The sequence below is a fragment of the Schizosaccharomyces japonicus genome (genome assembly GCF_000149845.2).
Source record: "Schizosaccharomyces japonicus yFS275 unplaced genomic scaffold supercont5.2, whole genome shotgun sequence".
In the NCBI taxonomy this organism is placed as follows: domain Eukaryota; kingdom Fungi; phylum Ascomycota; class Schizosaccharomycetes; order Schizosaccharomycetales; family Schizosaccharomycetaceae; genus Schizosaccharomyces; species Schizosaccharomyces japonicus.
In genome coordinates, this window is record NW_011627861.1 from 2,695,044 (window position 1) to 2,712,819 (window position 17,776).

Consider the following 17,776-nt stretch of genomic DNA (forward strand, 5'->3'; position numbering starts at 1 on the left):
TGCTCAATTCAAACTTAGGATTTTGCGTTATTGTTTTTAACGCGCTTTAACGAAACGTACCGACCTAACAATCCTATTATTTACTCTACTCCTGGTAGACGACACGAACTCTCTGCAAATATAATGGAATCCAACGCGTCAACAATTTCGGGAAACTACAAAGCCTCTGTATTTGAACCCATAACACCTGTTGTAAACAGTGTAGAAGGCAAACATCCTTTGGAACAGCGACTTGCTGGTTGGGAACAAAAAGAAACACAAAAGCGACTCGGTATGATGCGCCGTATTTACGGTATTCACGAACCCGTAAGACGTGAAATTGAAAACAAATTTGCTTCTCAGGTACGTTGTTATCGTCTTAGGTTGCTTGTTTTCGCTGCTTTTTGTGAAGAAATCTATACTTAACAAAACAAAGAAACATTTCTGTCCAGAGACATGTGTTAAGGTATTTTGTTATCAACTAACACGAGTAGGACTTTAGACCTTTGGCTTTAGGAGGTCCCACATTACTGCATCAAGAGATTCTTGCAGGAAAAGAGGCGTCTGTCGATGAGACCGACATCTTCGTCACTCCTGCCCCTATGGAAATGACTTTGCAAAACGAAATGTCATTGCGTTACGGATTTTAATGAAACGGACTCCTGTATTTTAGACAGTTCATCCAAATAGTTTTTAACCAAAAAGTTTCTAGAAAAATTGAAGAGAGAGTAACCAAACCAGAGATGTTTTTTTAAAGCGTACATGCATGGGTAATTTTGATGCTTAGAGCTGCATTTTCAAATTAAACAGCAATAAACCTTTAAGCAACGCCTGTGAAATTACCGGGTTACTTTCCCTGAAGGCATGAATTCACAGAGAGCGAGAAGGGCATTGTGTTCGAGCATAAGAGAACCTCCTCCGAGCGCTTCGACTTGGAGCAGTAATTTTTCTACACATCCAGATATCTCATTGTTAGCAACCGAAGTTTGCATCAATGTCATAAGTGTCTCGAAGACGTGTCTCCGAACATAAGCACGCAAATCGTCAGCAGTACGTAAACCTCTTAACAGCAAGCGAAGCAACCATGTAAGACGTTTCGTATAATCAGAAGCAGAGTAAAATAGTTCGTAGTACATGGGAATATCCGACAAGTCAATTTGCTGGCGCTGTAAATAGAATTTGTTCACACCCTCGTACAGCAAATGCGAAGGTCGCATCATAATGGCCCAAACTGTTGGCGTAAAAAGCTGACATTAGCGTTGTCATACGCTCGCCCGATTCTTGATAGTTAAAAAGAAGACTCGACAGCACAAGTTTTAGTTGAGGCTTCTCATACATTTTCATGTCCTCCAACGTTATATACACATGACGGAGAAGGTTCAAAGAGAGATCCCTATATTGTATATCATAAACCGCGAGAAGCATAATTGCAATACCGAGAATATTGTTTGAGACAAGGGTCTGGATAGTTGATGCTTGATTGCTGTTTTGAAGGATATAGGCGAGCAAACTTAATGCATAAACGGGATGATAAACACGTTCATTCCAAAGATAATCCTCAGAAAGCAAAAGCGCGTCAACTGTTTTTTCGCCTTGCAAGTCATCGATATGTAAAACAGAGAATCCTGAAGGAAACTCATCCAGAGTTTGTTTAGCTACCATGGGCTCAAAAATAGCTTGCTTGTCTTTCCTGCAGATTTTGATAATTTCGACCTCATCTGTAGCAGTCCATCCATTGAAACAGGAAGCAACGCTTATCCGAGACTGTTCTTCCATCCAACGAAGGGTGGAAAGCAACATTGAATCATGCAAGGTGTAACGACCCTGACACAAGAGCATAATTTGGTTCATCATCGAAAAAGATGAGGCATGCGAAGTCAAAACAAGTTTACTGATAATGGCAGCAACCAAGGCCTTGTGTTTCTTAGTTGAAGTATCAAAAAGCAACGGGTTTTCTTCTGAGGCTAGTATTATAGCTAAAAACTTCGAAGCCTCAAAAGGTACACCCTCATTCATATACACAACAGTGAGGAAAACATTCGCTACCTCTTCGCGTGCAAGGTGCTTAAGTGAGGCTTCCAAGAAAGAATTTAGAGTACTCACCAAAGTTTTATTTATTAAAGCTGCTTGATTGAGGTTTAAGTACTCCAAGAAACCACGAACAGTTTCAATATCAGTATCCGAGAGGTAACCGTTTTCTGAAAAGAAACGTGTAAACAATTGTAACAGTTCATTATAAGTAGACTTTAGAAGCTCAGCATCTAGATCAGGCTCTTTTCTCTGCAAAAGTATTAATACTTTGAGAGTACTTTGAGTCAACGTTTCCGAGCACAGGCAATCACGAACTATTTTGTAGAATTCCGTTCCATTAAAATTCGAGTTTTTGGCGTTTGAAAGAAAAGAGGGAAGAACTGACATAATACGTTTATCAGTAGGTAATTGCTCGAATAGTGTTCGGACAACTTCTAAGGACCAGGTATTTATGCCTTCCACAATCGTTTGATCACGTACCGGTTGTTCCAATAACCCAGAATAAAGCAAGTGATGTTTCAAGAGGTTTGTTTTTCGGAAATCATCTGGAAGCTGTATTATCCCATTCCATAATGCCATACGGAATTGCTCAGAAAGACCGCTTAGCTTTATGAGAATACCGATTTGTTTGTCGGTCATATCTTCTCGAATGAACTCTGCAGCAAGGGGCACTAGCATGCTTGCAACTTCATCCACTTCTGAGAAATGGGGGAAAAGTGCAGTAACAGCATCAATTAGCACCGTATTTAATAATAGAGATGCTTTAATAAGTGTCGCGATTACAGAAGCACCATAAGTGACATTCTGTACAGATACAAGTCTGAGGAAGTATTGACTTAATATACCCGCCGTGATAGGGCAATCTTCAAGAAAGTGCTCTGAAAGAACATGCTTCTCAACAGTATCATGCAGCTCAATAATCACATCTTCGCTACAGACATTCATCATAGTACACAATAAAGAAAGAGTACTAGAAGAAACATCGTTAAATGGGCATGATAAAAACGTGTAAACTTGCTTTATGGCAAGGTCAGTGACATAATATGTTTCTGGAACCAAAACAAGCTCCTTGAGTATTTTTGAATAGTAGAACGACACTTCATCAGAAACGAGAACATAATCGCTCAGGTAAACAGAAGTCAAGCCAAGACTTTTAATAGCGTTTTGTGACTTAGTGGAAGGACGTTTTAGCAAAACTCTAAAAACACGTAGCAGGAGTTCGATAAGCACAGAGGAAACAGGTGATTTTTGCTTAATAGAGACAGATACTCGCATTTCCAAAATCAAGTAGTGAAGCTCATTTAAGTAAGCCTCGTCAACAGCATTTGATGACAAAAAGCTACAGAGTTCGTTTTCGTCAAGTTGAAGAAGCTGACCAGAAAGGGAATTTGATTCGGGCATCTGAGTATCAAATAGCCGCTTTTCGCTCAAAGCAGTTAATTGTCTACCAAGAGACTGAAGCCTGTTAAGAAATTTGTTCTCACCCTGCGCAAGATTTGTTTCCAATGAAGATAGTAAGTGAAGTATGCACTCGCATGATTCACCAACAATCACAACGTCCTGCAAGAAATTAAACGTCCAATTCAGAACATATTCCTTGGCTTCTTTCGTCCAATTTTGGTTGGCTAACTTGTAACCAAGTTGCTCAATTATAACACAAGTAAGAGGAGAGAGTTTAGGAATACTAGTTGGATCACTAGTTTTTCTTACTGTGTTGAAAACGGCAACGCAGGTATCTAGTTGTCTATATATTTTTGAGGTACAGCGCTGAATGCAATCATTTAAGAAAGAAATGGAATCGCTGCGAGCATCTATGGGCAACCTTTCTAAGGAGTCGAGAATAAGTAACGTATTGTCCACATAAAGCGCTTCAGAAAACAATGGATAATCTGAAAAAATAACGGAAATAGTAGCGCTAATTGTTTGTCGCATTTGCAATGAATCCGTTCCAAGGTAAAGCGAGCATAGGTATGAGAATATTGAATCATTAGCTTCCCACCATCGAACTTGAGGGAGCTTACTGAGAAGTTTTATGCCGTTTTGTGTATTATTGTAAACAAACTTATTTGTCAACATGTCTCCGGAAACACTAGTATCTAAAACCATTGTACCATCGACCTTTAGTTTCATGATACCTTCAGGCAGTAAGTCGAAATACATGCAAAGAAGTTCCGAAAGAGCTTCCTTAAGAAGGAGTGTCTTTGCTGAAAAGAACGTCTGAAAGAGGGATTGTGCATCAGGGAGACGACGGAGAACTGCGTCGGAGAGTGTAGATTTTAGTTTCAAAAGCTCTGTATGACTTTCAATCTCTTTTTTGGCTATAAACAGAACATTTTTAAAACGCTTCAAAATAGCAATCAAGATATTGCACGTGAGAAAAGACGAAAGCTCATTTCCGCCATTCAAACACCGCAAAACAGAAGGTTTAGGAAAACCATTTGGAGCGATGTTCTCAACTATTACATTCATGTTCGCAGGCTTTCTAGAGGAAGGAGACAAGAAAGGTGAAGGAATAGGAAGTGCAAGAATCGATTGCAAAAAGCCCATGTATGATATGAATTGAAAGGTTAAGACGGAATCACCTGGAAAGTTCATGCGTTGAAGATAAGCATATGTAATATCCGGACAGACACTGAGGACCTTTAGGCACAAATCCTGTTGTAGTGGATCAGTAAGAACATGCAACTGAGGCAGAAAAGCCAACAAAACCCGGTTGTACACCGAGCTGTTAGATGTTTCCGTTTTTGCGGGACTGTGCCAGCCAACAGATTCGAAGCAAATGCCTTGGTTCGGAATTGTACACAGACGTTCATAAAATTCGTGCACATATTCACGCAAAGTTTTCTCGCCTAAAGTTTCCATTCTAGAGTATAGAGGAAGCATTGTTCCAAGAACCCACTCATTGAAAAAGGAGACCTTTGCGCTACGAGATACGGAAGAGTCATCAACAATATGTGTGAGGAAACATTGTAGCAACTGTTTAACTATAACAGCTTCATCATTAGTAACACCCTTTAAAAGAGGTGTGACTAAAGAATGGGTTTTCATCAGCTCCATCTTTGCTTCAGCAGTCAAGTATCGAAGCAAGGAAATGAGAACCTGTATAAATGCAGATCGCTTTTTGGACACAGCAATTCTAGATTTTTTTTGACGTATGTTCCCTTGTTGAGTTGCAGCTTGAAGCATCTTAGTAAAAACTTTATTATGCCATTCGAAAGCCTGATAGACACGAGCACAGGCGAAACCATTATTCCATTCTATCATAGACTTTAACAACGCAAGCGTATGCAACGGCGAATGTGATACTAGGTTGCGATACACCAACTTGCTGTGTTCATTTAGTATTCCGTCAATAAGACTCAAGGCATTTTGGTCAAAAGCAAGTTTGTCAAAAATGATTGACAAATGAGCAGGATTCTCCGCCAAGGTTGAGCTTAAGTTGAGCAATTCTATATTTTGTTAGTTAAAAGTTAAATAGCACCATCCTTACCTTCATTAATGTCAATTGCAACATCCTCTGACATTTTTAAACGGCGTTGGTAGGAACTGGGGAGTGAAAATCCACTACAGCAAAAATAGTCCACACATTGAAGTCTGATCCCAAGTGACTTAAGATGCTCGAGAGTTAGCCATATTTTTGTCTCTGTCTACTGCATAGAGGATGTAGAAAGCAGTTCTGCTATAAAGTGGAAAGAAGATATTTGGTTTTGTCAAAAGTCATTACTTTAAATACAGACTGGTAAATTCCGTGTAATTATTGCTTAAAGACATTGAATGGAATGTTATATATATTACAAATTTGCTTGTTCGTTTATTTTAGTCTGTATACGATAACAGTCTGTTAAACCGAATTTGAAGAACGGATGAACATGAACAGGTTAATCTATGATGAGAAATGTATAACGGGCAAGTATTGTTTATAAATATGAGAAGAGTTCACAGATATTTATATATATATATATATATTTCTTTTTTACAAGATGCCATTGAATTCTAATGCGAGATGGATATATTGACTAAACTAAGCTCAAAACGGAAGCAGATAGAAGCAAGTGAAAAAAAGGCTTAATAGATTCTCTCTTTCTTGCAGTATTGTCTTACAAAAGAATAAACAACCAAAAACAATTGGACAAAAGGACATAACAGAGCCAAAAAAGTTCCAAAAGTGGATGGATGTAGGCGAAACAGTAGACGGTCTACACGAGCATACAGTGAGAGTACGTCACTCTCATTCTCCAAGACGAAGTCAGTCAATTGCGTTTTCTCCTGTGAAGACATTTGAGAATGGATGCGTTGCTCGACTTCTTTTTCCGACAGCTCGGGGTTACGAGCCATCAAACGACGTTTGACATTCATAGGAGAACAAACGATGGTTACTGTGGTGGTACAAAGAAGATGCATTCTAGCTTCAAAAAGCAATGGGACGTCGAGAAAGACAATTCCTGTGCCGCGAATGTAGTATCTCCAGAGTTCTTTTAACATTTCCTTCCGCACAGCAGGATGCACTATGCTATTTAAGCGAAGTCGCTTTTGCTCGTCCCCGAAAATAATTCTGCCTAGGGCAGGGCGGTTAAGTGAGCCATCATTTTTGAGTACTTCTGTTCCAAATTCACGAACAATTTTTTTTAAGCATGGTGTACCAGGTTCAACAACTCTATGGGCCACGACGTCTGCATCAATGACGGGAAGATTGTGCTGTTTCTTAATATAGTTAGACACAGTAGATTTTCCTAAATCGCGTAGTTAGTAAAATCAGCTATAAAAAGAAGATAAATCGATAATCCTAGTTGGTTATGCTTGCAAGATCAGACCAAAAAAACACATCTCTTCGTCTTGAGGTTTACTGGCCGAAAAGAATCTTACCTGAGGCAATTGTCCCAGTTAATCCAATAATTAGCATGTTTCTAGGAATTTACAAAGGAGAGTGACTTTTCGTTAATTGGTATAAATTCTACAGTTAATACAGCACAATTGGTCCCTTGGTCGTAATTAGTGCTGCCCAATTCCGGCTTTCGCGTGGTGGTGAGGTTTAGGGAAGCGTGCCCTCCAATGTCTTATTTACTGAGTTTAGATTGTCAACATTCATCCTTGACGCGTCGTACCCTAAACCATACTGCATATTTGAGTCTTCAATTCAGTGAAATATCAAATAATGGATGATTTCGAGCCAACTCAGCTAACGCAGCCTACACAACCGGCGACTGAACGTGCTCAGGAAAGTGCTAGCCAGTCAGGGAATGTTTTTCTACGGCTTATAATGACGAAAATGGCAGATGGTGTTCCAGAAGTAATCAATCTCACAAAAGACATTCACAACGGCGTATGGAGATTTGGACGGCATCGATCTTGCGAGGTGGTTCTGAAAGGGCCACGAATTAGTAACTTTCACTTTGAAATCTATCAGGTATGCAAAATAAAAGACGCGATATCGCAAACTCCTGAAGGCTTTAATTACGTTTAGTTTTACCCGCGACAGAAACTTTTTCTAACCAGCTTAGTCACATTCTAGCAGCGATAAAGATGCTGAACAGACTGTGTTTTTACATGGTATGTACTTCTCTTCCTGACGCGTCAAGTCGCGACGCGTCGCGTTTTAAGACTTCCCCCCTTGCTGACATATACCCCTCCAGATCACAGTTCTAACGGAACATTTATTAACCTCGTACGTTAGCGAAACTTTAAATGGAATAGGCGACTAATGATATCATAGGAGCGACTTCCCAGAAATGGCAGAAGTATATTGTTTTCAGGTGATGAAATTCGTGTTGGATTAGGCATTCCGCGAGATGAAATTCGTATGCATCTTGCCACAGTTCGCATTTAGAGCTCAATTTAGCTAATACACCATACAGGATTCCTTGTGCAATTCCCAGTCAATAGACGTTTTCCGCACAAGCAGCAGCAAATTTTACGTTCCAAAAAGCATCGCTACGAAGTTATTAAAACTTTGGGAACGGGATCCTTTGCGGTCGTGAAACTTGCTGTGGAAATGTCGTCGGGGAATTATGTTGCTATCAAAATTTTAAATAAACGAAAGCTTATGGCTGCAGGAAGCCATAAAAAAGTGACCGAAATGTTTAAAAGGGAAATTGAGATTCTGATGTCGATTAAGCATGTATGTAATACCGTTTTTGCTCATATCTATGCGTTTTCAAATGACTAACTTGAAACACCAGCCCGGTGTTGTTCGCTGTTTAGAAGTATTTGAGAATAACGAGGAGCTCAACATCGTGATGGAGTATGTTGAAGGTGGAGACTTGATGGACTTTTTAATGGCAAATGGATCTATTGATGAAGAAGCAAGTAAACCGCTAGTAAAGCAGCTGTTGTCAACCTTGATATATCTGCATGAGCACGGAATCACACACCGTGACATTAAACCCGAGGTATGCGCGTTGCTTTGTTGCTTAAGTACTTACCAACTTTAGAATGTTTTAATCACTAAAGATTTTGACCTTAAAATATCCGATTTCGGTTTGGCCAAAGCTGTCCAAAATCATGATACCTTCTTAAAGACATTCTGTGGAACCATGGGCTATTTGGCACCAGAGGTCCTCCGCGCCAAACATCATGAAAGCAATGAAAATGCATACGATGAGAAAGTCGATGTCTGGAGTCTTGGATGTTTAATATATGTTATGTATGTAACTTTTAGTTGGTGTCTTTGGCTAATTTTGCCCTTTCATTTAGGTTGTCTGCATCAATACCTTTTACTGCCGATACCCAAGAGGAAGCAGTGAACTTAATCTTAACCGGTCAGTTTCCCATGGAGCCTTTACGTGAAATGGAGATTTCTGATGAGGCTATAGATTTAATTTCAAAAATGTTGAGAGTGGACCCGAAGGAGCGGATCAGTGAAAAAGAAGCACTTTTACACCCGTGGTTAGTGCTCGACGATTACGAGCGTCCTTCTAGTCCTGAATTGGATTCACAAACGGAGGCTGCATTCACGTCAGAGCCTATTGAGCAAAAATAGGTTTACCGTTAACAGTGTACTATTTTTGATGCATTTGTTTTATCTATCATTTAGACACGCCCATCTCTAAAATGTAGATCATGGTTATAATATTAATATTTATTCATTTTTCTGCTGCTTTTAGTGATACCCGGGGTCTAAACCATGTAACCTCAAAGCAAGTAAACGTAAATAATATTTTCGTTTATAGCCTAATGATGGCCAGAAACACATCATTAGCAAATGTAGTTTTAGAAAATTGTTGCAAAATCAGAAGCTAACGATTTGTTAGATTGATTTTTCAAGTTACCGGTCCCATGATGTTGGTTACAACAAAACTTCAGTAAGATCGATTGGATGGAATGCGACTGGTTCTCGTTTGGCCTCCTCCTATTCTGATAAATCTGTTCGTATTTGGAACTCGGAACGGTTAGAATACAAGTATTCCACTGAACTTGGTGGACATGGATATGGAACTGTTGATCAACTCGTTTGGGATCCGACTCAGACGGACAGGCTGTTGACCGTTTACTCTGATCGTTTTATACGTTTTTGGGACTATAGAAGTATAGAAAAGTGCTTCTATGTAGCTGAAACTAACTGCATTAATTAGGTCCTCGGCCCATTGCCGAGCTCCCCAGTAAATACGACAATATTTACGCTACATGGAGTCCTTCTGGCAAATATTGTGCCGTTGGAAGCAAAGTACGTCTACTAGCCAAAACAATTGAACAACCATGACTGACTAAATTAGGATGACATGATCACTTTTATCGACACTCGCGAGTTTCAAGTGATGGAAACAATTCAACAACCTTGTGAAGTACGTTCTCATTCCATGATTATAGTCAAAATCTTTATTTTTGTGTTGTGTTGTATCCTAATGTATTAATCTGTTAGACGAATGAGTGCTGTTGGTCATTCAGTGAGGATCTATTCTATATGACGACTGGCCTTGGAACTGTGCAAATTATGGAATGGCCGTCCTTTAAAAAAATTCACGAATTAAAAGGACACACAGCAAATTGTTTTGCCATCGGGTTGAGTCCGAATGGGCACAACTTAGCTGTGGGAGGTGCGGATGCTATAACGTCTATTTGGGATACAAAAGAGTGGTGCTGCGTACGCAACATAACTGATTACTCGTACGTATATATCAGTTTAAGAAGAAATTGCTAACTGTTTTTTTTAGAACCGCTGTTCGTACTCTTGACTTCAGTTTCGATAGTGAATACATTGCAACTGGATCTGAGGACGGGAGCATTCTTATCGTAAGTGTTGAATGTAATTTCCGTCACTTTAAGTTAACATTCTCAGAACGAAGTCAATTCGGCAAAACAACTTCGAAAGTTATCCACTGCTGGGCCTATTACGAAGGTCAGTTGGCACCCAAGTAAGCAGATCCTTGCTTATACAAAAATGCAAATGGGCAATTCTGGGCTTTGCCTCTTGTCTCCTTAGAGGGACTAACCCAGCACGACAACCATCCTTAAAGCCTGATATTTTGAATTTAAAGAGATTTGGAAAAGGGCTTCAATACTCTCTAAACACACGTTTAGGCAAAAGATACACTTTCTCATTTTACATTACAATTTACGATGATGGAAACGAAAAACTCTGTTTTGTCTAATGAGCTCAAGTGTTTATACATTAGAGGGCTGTATCTAACCGAAAAAATTATTCGCAAATATTTTTCAGTTACAGATTTTCAGATTCAGTGGATCGATGATTTAAGCGCTCTTCTAAAATTTAAAAATTCTAACGATGTTGAAGAAGCTTACTACCATTATCTAAGTCTTGGTAGTGTTCTGAATGCACTTGTGAAACCGATTTATGGAACACAAGAAGAAATTACGAATATTTACCTTTCACCTGGTAAATCACCGTTATAGCTTTCTAACGCTTGAAAAAAATGAAATTAGATGTAAATCATCTATTGATCCATATACTCAAATTGAATGCAAGTACTGGTTTCGTCAAAAATTTTAATCTATCGTAATTTATAGGTGTGTGCTTAAATCCGTCGGTACCCTGCGTTTCAGTTAATTCCTTGAATTACTCATATCCATCAACTATTATAAATCGAGTTTAAACCACAGCAAGTGGAATGAGTGGTTCAAAAGATTCACGCTTGCGAACAATCTGTCTTGCCATTCATTGCGCAAATCTTTAGTTATTTCCCCTTCTTATTTCTTTTATGCATTATCGGTCATAAGGACCCTAGACAACATTTTTTATGAATAATTACGTGCTTAAAGAAGCAAAACAATGAAGATAAGAAGCTTTTGTGACGTGAGTACAGCAATTCTTAGGACAACACCTTCAATCAATTCCCTGAAACCTGCTAGTTTTTACAGAAACGCGACTACGTCTGCTACGAAGGACTTTTCGAAAACCCTGCAGCTTCCTTATACCTCGTTTCCAATTCGTCCCAATGTTACCGAAAATGAGCTTCGTTACGAAAAAATGCTTAATGAAGAACTTTACCATTGGCAACAAGAGAACCTGAAAGAGTTTCCGCCGTTTGTCTTGCATGACGGACCACCTTTTGCCAATGGATCTATTCACATTGGACACGCCTTAAATAAAATCAGTAAGGATATAATAAACCGCACTCGACTTATTCTTGGTCAACGCGTATCTTTCGTTCCTGGTTGGGATTGTCATGGCTTGCCTATTGAGATGAAAGCTCTTGAAGCTGGTGATGACTCTCACAAAACCCCCCTCGATGTTCGGAGAATTGCGAATTCATTTGCAGAAAAAACGATTGAAGAGCAAAAAGCGGCCTTCAAGCGTTTCTCCATTATGACGGATTGGGACGCGGCTTACAAAACAACGGATTTAGATTATCAGCTAGCTCAGCTGAATGTTTTTAAAGAGCTTGTCTCTCTAAATCTAGTTAAGCGTCAGTTTAAACCAGTACATTGGAGCCCGGCTACACATTCGGTTTTGGCTGAGGCAGAACTGGAATATCAAGATAATCACAAAAGTCAGGCAGCATATATTTGCTTTCCTTTACAGGATTTCTTCCTCAATAAGGTTCGTATTTCGAATGCTTTTGCCGTAATTTGGACAACGGCGCCCTGGACACTTTTTTCAAACAAAGCAATTGCCTACAATTCCAACATACAGTATGTTCTTTATAATCTAGATGCCCGTGTTCTTCTGTTAGCAAAAGATCGAATATCCGTCATCGATCCTCTTCAAAAGGGTACAGTCGTGGCATTTGTGAGTAATGATTTGTTGCAAACTTTAACCTATACACAACCTTTAAGTTCTGATAAAGTTGGACATTTGTATGCAGCGGATTTCGTCGACGCTAAATCTGGAAGTGGATTGGTGCATATAGCACCTGGCCATGGATTTGAAGACTACTCTCTCGCTACAGATTTAAAACTTGGGGTATTTTCACCTGTGGACGATAAAGGGTGCTTTACGGAGGAAGTCGCAGGTGGATTTTTAAAAGGTTATAATGTTCTAGGTCGCGGAAGTAAAATAGTCCTTAAGATGTTAGAAGATGCTGGCTTAATGCTGTACTCTCATGTTTATACACACCGATTTCCTTATGACTGGCGGTCACATACTCCCGTAATTATGAGGTCTATGGCACAGTGGTTTATTGAATTAACAAACGTGAAAGACAAAGCACTAAAGGCACTAGAATATGTAAGCTTCTTTCCTGAACGTTCCCGCGAAAGGCTTACCAGTTTTGTTCAAACTCGACCAGAATGGTGCATATCTCGACAACGTTATTGGGGCGTACCGATACCTGTACTTTATAACATTGAAACTGGTGAGCCTCTTTTAACCTCACTGAGTGTTGATTGGATAATCAAGAGATTTTCTGGCTTAGGAATTGAAGCTTGGTTCGCACCCGCAAAATCAATTCAAGAGGAACAAGAATGGGTGGCCCCAGAGTACCGGGGTGAGTTATATCAACGCGGGCAAGAGACATTTGATGTGTGGTTTGATTCAGGAACAAGCTGGACACTATTAAACAAACAAGGTGCTTTCAGTAATAGTCCATTGGCTGATGTTTGCTTTGAAGGAAGTGATCAACACCGTGGTTGGTTTCAGTCTTCCTTGCTTACTTATGTTGCGTATACGGGAAACCCAGTGGCACCGTATAAAAGCGTATGTACTCACGGTTTTGTATGTGATGAAAAAGGTCGAAAACAATCGAAGTCAGTTGGAAATGTAACCGACCCTCTTGCTGTATTGGATGGTTGCACTAAGAAGAAACAACCTGCTTTTGGAACGGACGTTCTTCGTTTATGGGCAGCGACGTGTGATGTCACAAAAGATGTTGTCTTAAGTTCTCTTATTTTAAAAAATATATCGGACACACTGAAAAAGTGGAGATTAACTGCACGGTTCTGCCTGGGCAACTTATATGATTGGAAACACGAAAATATAATAAGCTTTGAAAAGCTTCCACCCATTGATCAAACATTTCTTTCACATTTATCCGTTTTTCAGCGTGATTTGTTGAGGCTAATGAAAGTCCCATGTTCAACTGCTCAGCAAGTTCAGCTAATATCCCGTTTTATGAATACTGCACTCTCAGCACAGTATTTCGAAGCTGTTAAGGACGCATTGTATGCAAGCGCTGCTGATAGTAACGTTCGGAGGAGTGCTCAAACCTGTTTGGTCTATGTGTTGCGCACGTTAGCATGGGCAATTGCCCCTATTGTTCCTTATACGGCACAAGAAATTTGGGAGCATTGTCCGTCTGACGTCCGATTAGGTTTTGCGACTCCATTTCATGGCAACAAATCTCTCGTTGCTAAAAGTGCCCCAGCCCTACCATCTCATCTTAGGAACTCATTAAATATGGAATGGGTACAGTTACAACATATTCGTGATTACGTGAATATTTTGGCTCAAAAAGCTCGTGAAGCGAAGGTTTTAGGCAGCTCTCTCGAAGCAGATGTATGGTTGCAAACCAATTCCAAAAAGTTGCAACAGCTGCTCGACAAGTATGGTTCAGACATCCATCGTCTCGTGAACGTGTCGAATGTATTTATCAATAAAGAAAATCAGGGAATACAACAGAAATGGGTATTTGAAGAAGAGTTCACTCCCGAAGAAGGAAATATTGTTGTCACATTAGCGCCAGCTATTTCTCACAAATGTCCTCGTTGTTGGTTATATCGATCGGAAAATGAGGGTGATTTGTGCAATCGTTGTACAGAACTCATATTTCATCAATGAACCCGTAGGAGTGCTGGAAATCTATTATGAAATTAAAGAAATATTACTTTTTCTTCCTTCTTTCTTGAACCTAAATTGTTAGACAACTTCGTCACGTTAACGAATGATAAAATGAGATTGTAAATTTGTACATTTATGTTCATAGTTGTTAAGAAAAAGGAGAAGTTACTTCAAGCGACTATAAAACAAAGCAATTATATTATTATTATAGTTAATTGCTTACAATCACTACGAATTGACCATTTTCGTTTCGTGTTCTTCGACAGTTTTGTTGTATTGTGTAATTTGTCCAACCCTAACGGAGATTCTCCACAGACACATTCAACACCAGCACAAAACAAAATTTAGTCCTAAGGAACAAAATGGCTAAAAGAGGTGCGGAGCATCAAATCACAAAAGACAGTGAAGAGTCTGATGATGACCGCCATGGTCCTGCTGAAATTCCAACTGAAGCATCTGCTGAAGTCCTCGCATCCAGAAAGTATGTTACTAAAACTACTCCTGTAATTTGCCTAGTAATTATTGTGACTAACTGAATACATTCAAGGATTGCAAGACCTAAATCAAGAAAAAAAACAGGCGCGACACCTACGACTGCTGGAGGTTTGTTTTCAAACTTTTTGAAAAATCAATCTGCTCCGAGTACGGCCTCGTCTACGAAGGTTGAAGCAAAGCCCACGACTGTTTCAAACGCAGATTACGATGTTTATTTGAAGAAGAGAGGCTTAAATAAATGCTTTGTTGACGCGGTGACTAAGAGTGTGGAAAATGATGCCTTCGCTGACTTAGCTCCCTTGTTTTCGGAATACAAGAAGCACTGGTCAAGCATTAGTTCCGCATCAATTACATCTAAAAGAAATGAGATTTCGACTAGCGTTCCCGCACCTATTGCTACTCCTAAGTTCGCTTTCTCTACTCCCGTTGCACCTGCTACAACCAATACATTTTCCTTCGGTTTAAATGGAGCTAGCAACAGAAAAACTACCGAGGAAGCTGCTAAGGCTAAGCTCCCCTCCGTGAGTTCTGCTTCGTCAACTTCGACAGCTGCCGCTCCATCATTCTCTTTTGGTGCCACCACTAAGCCGTCTTTTTCCTTCTCTGCTACTTCGTCTGAGAAGCCCAAAGAACAAACAATTACTAAGCATGAAGGAAAAGAGGTTGAGCCTGCTGCCGTCTCCAATTCCGAAAATACCCCTTCTAAAACAGAGCAGGCAGATTCTGCAAACTTCTCTTGGTCAGCAGACAAGCCCATAAAGTTCAACACTCCAGACAAACCGTTTACTTTTACAAATCCCCTTTCCGCTAAGAAGTCACCACTTGCTGACACTAAGCCTATGGCTTTCCAGTCTTTGGGTTTCAGCTTTGGCACGAACGTCAAGCCTGCATTTTCCTTCAACAAGACTGCTGAAAAATCGGAGGAAAAGCCTGCTGCTGAGAAACAATCCACCGAGGCCAAGGAAGAGCCCAAACAAGAAGCCGAGGAAAAGCAAGACAATGAGTCTGAGTCTTCTTCTGCTGCAAGAACAAATGATGATCTTGTTGCAGGAAAGGGCGAAGGTGAAGAAAATGAGGATAGTGTTATTAACACTCGTGCTAAAATCTATCGCTTTGACAAGGAATCTAAAGCATACAAGGATGTTGGTCTCGGACCTTTGAAGATCAATGTGGACAAAGACACCGGTGCCGCTCGCGTTATCGTTCGTGTAGATGGTAGTGGAAAAGTCTTGCTGAACGTCCGTCTTTGCAAAGACTTTAAGTATGAGATGGCCGGCAAAAAAGAAGTGAAGCTTCCCGCAGCTTCTGCTGACGGAAAGTCGCTTGATACGTACCTGATCCGCGTGAAGGAGCCTTCTGTAGCTGAAGAGCTCCTTAACAAGTTGAACAAGCATAAGGAGTAGGATTTACATCTAACACACATACAATGAACGAAGTTTTGTAATTTTTTTCTGCAATTGGTATTCTTATTGTTTTATTGTAACGCTCTATATCAGACATTGCTGTGATAAGCTGGTGATGCAAGAAAGTACAATGTTTAAGGGCATAGATTGTCTTCCTTAAAGAGAATCTGAATCAAATGGATCAGAGTCTTCGTCGACCTCGATTTCGACGGGATAGCTGAGAATGGCCGCGATGCCAGACAGTTGATCCAATTGTTTTCCAGATTCATGAAGACTGCTAAATTTGTAGACAGTTCCTCCGGCTTGTTTAACGTTTTCTACCATCTTCACCCAGTGTTTCCTGGTTGCAATGTCTAGACTTCTAAAAAGTGTGTCACTGATGAGGAGCTGTGAAATTGCACTGAGCTCGAAGGCGCGCTCAACCTGTTTTGGGCCGTAAACTGTCCGGAGTTCATCATCATCCATGGTTTTGTAAAACTTTTCCAGCACTCTTGACTCTTCAACGAATTTCGTGTCTGAAAGCTGGGATTGGACCGAGGGATCTTTTAAGACTTCATTCAATGTATGAATGTGTCCTGTACTAGTATGAACGATAAGAAACTTGCCCTTTGATTTTACAAGCTTTTTGTTCTCAAGTTTCACAGCCATTGAGAATATGTAGTCGTACAGTCCCTTGGCCACAAAACCCGGAGAGGCAAGGACGATGACTTTGAGAGCATCAAAGTCGAAATCCTGCACCATAGCTTGGTACACAAGACCATAAAACTTATCAATGCCCTAAACATAGTTAGCTTCAAAGTAGCTTATAAAAAAAAGTGCCAACCTTTTGATAAGCCGAGCTGTCATTACGACGCTTTCTTGGAATGTTGTGTTCCACTCTTTGACGGAGGATCGTCATACTCTCGGTAATAAGGCAAATATTGGCCAAGCCTGATTGTGAGTAATGTGAATTTCAGTGCGCGAGTAACATAACAAACCTTCTTCCAAAACAATGGCGCCAATTTGGGCCTTTGCAGCTGGATCGCAAGCTTCTTCTACGCGTTCCAAAGCAAAGCTATCCCATTCCTTTTTAAACACAGTGACTTTTCGATGCAGTTCCAAATCTAAAGTATGATACGAACCAGCTTTTACATCTGGATGTTGTTCAGTAGTTTTTCCCTTAACATGTAGTTCGCTAGCATGTGTGTCAAAATCCATAGACTCAATAGCAATACGTAATGACATTTGCACCCTAGAATCTGTGCGGCTTCCAGTGGCCCCAATTCGAATAACACGTCTAATATAAGCACGAATTAGTACTCATACTGCTGCATGAAATATTCATTATGCTTACCGAACGGTGGAAGCTTTCAATTCATCTCCGACTTGAAAAATATTGTAAAGGTGCCTATGATGTTACCAATGATGACCAACCCTAAAACTATCGAACTGTGCACAACTCATACCACATGTCCTCCGGTTCTTCTGGAAGCAAAACAACGCTTCCAGAACCATCTCTTTCCAGAGATTTGTTAATTAGTTTCATTGCTGTTGAAAACTCATTGCCCAAACGCAGGTGAATAACAAAAGTGTAGCAAAACGTGTCGCTAAACTTTAAATGATTTAGAGTTTTCGCATTATTGCACGTGTGAAGTCAATTTTTGCCATCGTTTATTTTTATTTATTTATTTTTCAATGAAACAAAAAAAGACGCGGAAAA

At 40.0% G+C, this 17,776-nt stretch overlaps 9 protein-coding genes across 9 annotated transcripts; 6 read left to right on the forward strand and 3 right to left on the reverse strand.

Annotated features, from left to right (window-relative positions):
- The first annotated feature begins 48 nt into the window (after positions 1-48).
- SJAG_04290 (proteasome maturation factor Ump1) lies at positions 49-704 on the forward strand. Its single transcript, XM_002175370.2, has 2 exons — positions 49-342; positions 474-704. The coding sequence occupies exons 1-2, from the start codon at positions 124-126 to the stop codon at positions 627-629; spliced, it is 375 nt and encodes a 124-aa protein (XP_002175406.1). The 5' UTR covers positions 49-123; the 3' UTR covers positions 630-704.
- Positions 58-5,534, reverse strand: SJAG_04289 (ribosome biogenesis protein Urb1; the record flags this gene model as incomplete). The annotated part of the gene is made up of 2 exons (XM_002175369.2): positions 58-5,459; positions 5,501-5,534. The coding sequence occupies 2 exons, from the start codon at positions 5,532-5,534 to the stop codon at positions 1,132-1,134; spliced, it is 4,362 nt and encodes a 1,453-aa protein (XP_002175405.2). The 3' UTR covers positions 58-1,131.
- Positions 5,535-5,976: 442 nt separating this feature from the next.
- SJAG_04288 (dephospho-CoA kinase) lies at positions 5,977-6,980 on the reverse strand. Its single transcript, XM_002175368.2, has 2 exons — positions 6,874-6,980; positions 5,977-6,740 (listed from the first exon to the last, which is right to left on the reverse strand). Exons 1-2 carry the CDS (start codon positions 6,908-6,910, stop codon positions 6,076-6,078), a joined length of 702 nt encoding a protein of 233 aa, XP_002175404.1. The 5' UTR covers positions 6,911-6,980; the 3' UTR covers positions 5,977-6,075.
- A 5-nt stretch (positions 6,981-6,985) lies between these two features.
- SJAG_04287 (CAMK/RAD53 protein kinase Cds1) lies at positions 6,986-9,103 on the forward strand. Its single transcript, XM_002175367.2, has 8 exons — positions 6,986-7,414; positions 7,509-7,557; positions 7,641-7,672; positions 7,721-7,805; positions 7,863-8,125; positions 8,187-8,396; positions 8,439-8,650; positions 8,701-9,103. The coding sequence occupies exons 1-8, from the start codon at positions 7,163-7,165 to the stop codon at positions 8,984-8,986; spliced, it is 1,389 nt and encodes a 462-aa protein (XP_002175403.1). The 5' UTR covers positions 6,986-7,162; the 3' UTR covers positions 8,987-9,103.
- Positions 9,104-9,183: 80 nt separating this feature from the next.
- SJAG_05328 (TRE Xcomplex subunit Tex1) lies at positions 9,184-10,426 on the forward strand (the record flags this gene model as incomplete). Its single annotated transcript, XM_002175366.1, has 7 exons — positions 9,184-9,210; positions 9,258-9,531; positions 9,579-9,670; positions 9,720-9,788; positions 9,866-10,110; positions 10,158-10,236; positions 10,283-10,426. The coding sequence occupies 7 exons, from the start codon at positions 9,184-9,186 to the stop codon at positions 10,424-10,426; spliced, it is 930 nt and encodes a 309-aa protein (XP_002175402.1).
- A 140-nt stretch (positions 10,427-10,566) lies between these two features.
- Positions 10,567-10,857, forward strand: SJAG_04286 (hypothetical protein; the record flags this gene model as incomplete). The annotated part of the gene is made up of 1 exon (XM_002175365.1): positions 10,567-10,857. One exon carries the CDS (start codon positions 10,567-10,569, stop codon positions 10,855-10,857), a length of 291 nt encoding a protein of 96 aa, XP_002175401.1.
- Positions 10,858-11,233: 376 nt separating this feature from the next.
- Positions 11,234-14,179, forward strand: SJAG_04285 (isoleucine-tRNA ligase; the record flags this gene model as incomplete). The annotated part of the gene is made up of 1 exon (XM_002175364.1): positions 11,234-14,179. The coding sequence occupies one exon, from the start codon at positions 11,234-11,236 to the stop codon at positions 14,177-14,179; it is 2,946 nt and encodes a 981-aa protein (XP_002175400.1).
- A 236-nt stretch (positions 14,180-14,415) lies between these two features.
- Positions 14,416-16,883, forward strand: SJAG_04284 (nucleoporin Nup61). The gene is made up of 2 exons (XM_002175363.2): positions 14,416-14,660; positions 14,727-16,883. The coding sequence occupies exons 1-2, from the start codon at positions 14,542-14,544 to the stop codon at positions 16,075-16,077; spliced, it is 1,470 nt and encodes a 489-aa protein (XP_002175399.1). The 5' UTR covers positions 14,416-14,541; the 3' UTR covers positions 16,078-16,883.
- On the reverse strand, positions 16,105-17,602 carry SJAG_04283 (translation release factor eRF1 family protein; the record flags this gene model as incomplete). Its single annotated transcript, XM_002175362.2, has 5 exons — positions 16,105-16,854; positions 16,901-17,007; positions 17,055-17,353; positions 17,411-17,464; positions 17,523-17,602. 5 exons carry the CDS (start codon positions 17,600-17,602, stop codon positions 16,234-16,236), a joined length of 1,161 nt encoding a protein of 386 aa, XP_002175398.1. The 3' UTR covers positions 16,105-16,233.
- Between the last annotated feature and the right edge of the window lie 174 nt (positions 17,603-17,776).